Source organism: Pygocentrus nattereri, chromosome 7, assembly GCF_015220715.1.
Source record: "Pygocentrus nattereri isolate fPygNat1 chromosome 7, fPygNat1.pri, whole genome shotgun sequence".
NCBI lineage: Eukaryota > Metazoa > Chordata > Actinopteri > Characiformes > Serrasalmidae > Pygocentrus > Pygocentrus nattereri.
Window position 1 is genome coordinate 41,331,534 of NC_051217.1, and position 3,017 is coordinate 41,334,550.

Consider the following 3,017-nt stretch of genomic DNA (forward strand, 5'->3'; position numbering starts at 1 on the left):
GCTTTATTGGAAACACCTATCTTATAGGTCCACCATATAGAACAGACTGTATTCTATCTGTTGCGGCACAAATCATCAACCCCCTTCCTCACCTGTCACCTTTTCTGACCACAGGTGTGCCACTGACCAGAGGTTTTTTGGAGGGTGGCCCATTCTCAGCTGAGTGTTGCTGGGGTTTTTACTGCTAGATTGACAGCTGTCCACCACTCAAAAATGTCCATCCAAGAGCGGCTTAAACACAAACTGACCATTGATGAAAGACTAGAGGACGGGAGCACAAACTGTGCATCAACAGATGGGCACCTACTCTATTATTCTAACTGTACCCAAGCGAGGCAGGGTTTTCTAATAAGGTGGCCGATGACTGTACATTCTCATTCATCACTGCGAGGGAACACAGCGTTCCGTGCACGCACCTTAAAAGGTGTCAGCTCACAATGCGCCCCCAAGTTATCACCATCTGGATGAGCTCCGTGAAGATGAAGCAATCCAGAGTGCACCCAAATGTTCCTGAACTCATTTAAGTTTTAGATGAAACAGAGAGAACATTCATCTTAGTCCATTCAACTTTTACTTCTTTTTCTGGTTTATTGTCCTACAAACGAACTGCATTCGGGCATCTCAGGGGCCGTACACGCCCCATCGCTCTCTACTGCACTCACATCACCTGATGTGTTACGGGTTTAGCATTAATTGGCCGGTTAGCCTACCGTCATTACTCTGCTGCACTGGTTACAGTCAAGCTTTCACAGAACATCAGTCACCAAACAGCAGCTTTTTTTTGTAATCCTGCTCATATAATACTGGCAAATGTAATACAGTACTATGAAGAGATATTCACATGGAGAAATACAACAGATTAGCATTTACACACTAGCCATCCAGTTAGCCAGTGAGGAATGTCCACTCTCGTGCACGGCTCCAGGGTTGGACATTCGTCAGGAAACGATCAGGGTTCAAAGCCGTGATCTAACAAAGGCGTTTTCATTTTCAGTTTCCATTTCTTTTGTACTTTTTGACCCCCGTACAGCACCTTTCATTAGCATCCTTTGGTAGCACTATCTGCAAAGTCCTGCTCTGGCCCTGAGGGGTGTCCTGCTGCCCTGTCCCACTTGTCGTCCTCTTGGCCTCTTACCCTTTTGTCCAGAGCCACTAAAGCTCACCTTCCTGTCTTCGCTACCCTAATTGTTTTTAGAAGTGGGTTTGCAGTTTTTGTGTCTCCGAAGGCGGCAGAAGGCAAGAAGAGGCCGACGCTCTCTCTCTCTTAGAGATTCCGGCTCCCGTTCTCCACGTACTCCGGCAAGCTGTTGAGCGCCGTCTCCTCGCTCTTGGACTGCACGGTGGCCTCGCTCTTCCTGCAGCTCCTCTTGGTGGCCCGTGACAGCCTGCGACGGAAGGTGTCACCGGCCAGGAAGTAGAGCACGGGGTCCACGCAGCTGTTAAGGCTGGCCAGGCCGCGGGTCACCTGGTAGGTGGCGTAGACGCGGTCGTTGAAGGCACACATGTCTGGGCTCTGGAAGTAGAGGCGTGCCCGCAGATTGAGGTTCTTCATGACGTGGAAGGGCAGGTAGGAGACAGCGAAGACGGCCAGCACGATGACCACCAGCCGCGCTGACTTCTTGCGCAGGGGCACGCTCATGTCCATGCCATCCACGCCCTTGCACACCAGCGCGCGCACGATGAAGCCGTAGCAGACCAGGATGACGGTGAAGGGCACGCAGAAGCCGAAGACGGTCATGCACATGTTGTAGACGAAGTAGCCGGCCAGCTCGTCCTCCGTGGTGGTGTCGTAGCAGGTGGTGCCCCCACTGCGCTTCTGGCCCGTACGCGAATAGTACAGGATGGGCGCGACGCCCGCCGCCACCACCAGCCACACCACAGCACTGGTGCGCACCGCGTGCCTCTTCTCCAGACGCCCGAGCGAGCGCAGCGGATGCACGACGCCCGTGTAGCGGTGCACGCTGATACACGCCAGGAAGAGGATGCTGCCGTACAGGTTGAGGTGGAAGACGAAGCGCTGCAGGCGGCAGGTGGCGTCCCCGAACACCCAGTCCGTCTTATTGAAGTAGTAGAAGATGAGGAAGGGCAGCGACAGGACGTAGCACAGGTCAGCGAGCGCCAGGTTGAACATGTACACCGAGATGCTGCTCCACGGGCGCAGGTGGCGCGCGAACATCCACATGGCCACGCCGTTGCCCAGCAGTCCGGTCACGAAGACCACGATGTACACCGTGGGCAAGTAGTAGAACTGGAAGCCCGTCTTGGTGAGCGAGCAGCCGCGCGTGCTGTTCGCCAGCAACGACGTCGCGTTCAGCCCGGCCGCCATGGTCGTCAGGAAAGCGGGAAAACAACCGAGACGGCGTGCGTGCGTGCCCGCCCGCGCGCGCGCGCCACGGGGGTCAGCGCGCGTTTGTTCACGTTCTGTCTTGCTTTCTCGGGCGTTGCGCGCGCCTCCGCTCGGGCGTCACGGCATGGTGAGGCGAAAAGAAAGCAAAACAACCGACCTCAGGAAACCCGGTGCCTCGCGAGCGAATCCCGTGCTCCGCGCGCGCCGATTAAAAAAAAAAAAAAAAAGTTGTTCTTCAAGGTCAGTGCGCTCTTGTTCGTCTCGCGCGCTGTGCCTGTCCCGGTTTCGCTTCCCTGTCGCGCGCGGGGCTCCGTAAACACGTCTGGCGGGCGCGAGACTGGGCGAGACGCGCGCGCGGTCTCACTCTCACTCTCTCTCTCTCTCTCTCTCTCTCGGAGCACGCGCTTCGCACCGATCCACGGCGGGCAGAGTGAGCCGGGGGGCGTGGCTTCAGCCTTTACCACACCCGTTTTCCGACAAGGCACGCCCTCCAGTGTTGTAACTGACTCGTGAAGCCCCGCCTCCTGCGCCGGGATTGGCCAATAAGGTCAGTCCAGGTAAAGTGGGACTTCAGAGCAGAACTCAGGCGGTGGTAGTTTTCTGCACTCTAAAAAGAGATGGTTCTTCAAGGGTTCTTTAGTAAAGAACATGGTTCTCTATAGAACCATAT

The 3,017-nt window shown here is 55.6% G+C and overlaps 1 protein-coding gene across 1 annotated transcript; it reads right to left on the bottom strand.

Moving 5' to 3' along the window:
• Positions 1-552: 552 nt before the first annotated feature.
• p2ry1 (purinergic receptor P2Y1) lies at positions 553-2,745 on the bottom strand. Its single transcript, XM_017717189.2, has one exon. The coding sequence runs from the start codon at positions 2,324-2,326 to the stop codon at positions 1,265-1,267; it is 1,062 nt and encodes a 353-aa protein (XP_017572678.1). The 5' UTR covers positions 2,327-2,745; the 3' UTR covers positions 553-1,264.
• Positions 2,746-3,017: the final 272 nt, after the last annotated feature.

Bases quoted from the DNA above. Each gene is read 5' to 3' on its own strand.
- p2ry1 (XM_017717189.2), bottom strand. From the start codon at position 2,326: ATGGCGGCCGGGCTGAACGCGACGTCGTTGCTGGCGAACAGCACGCGC.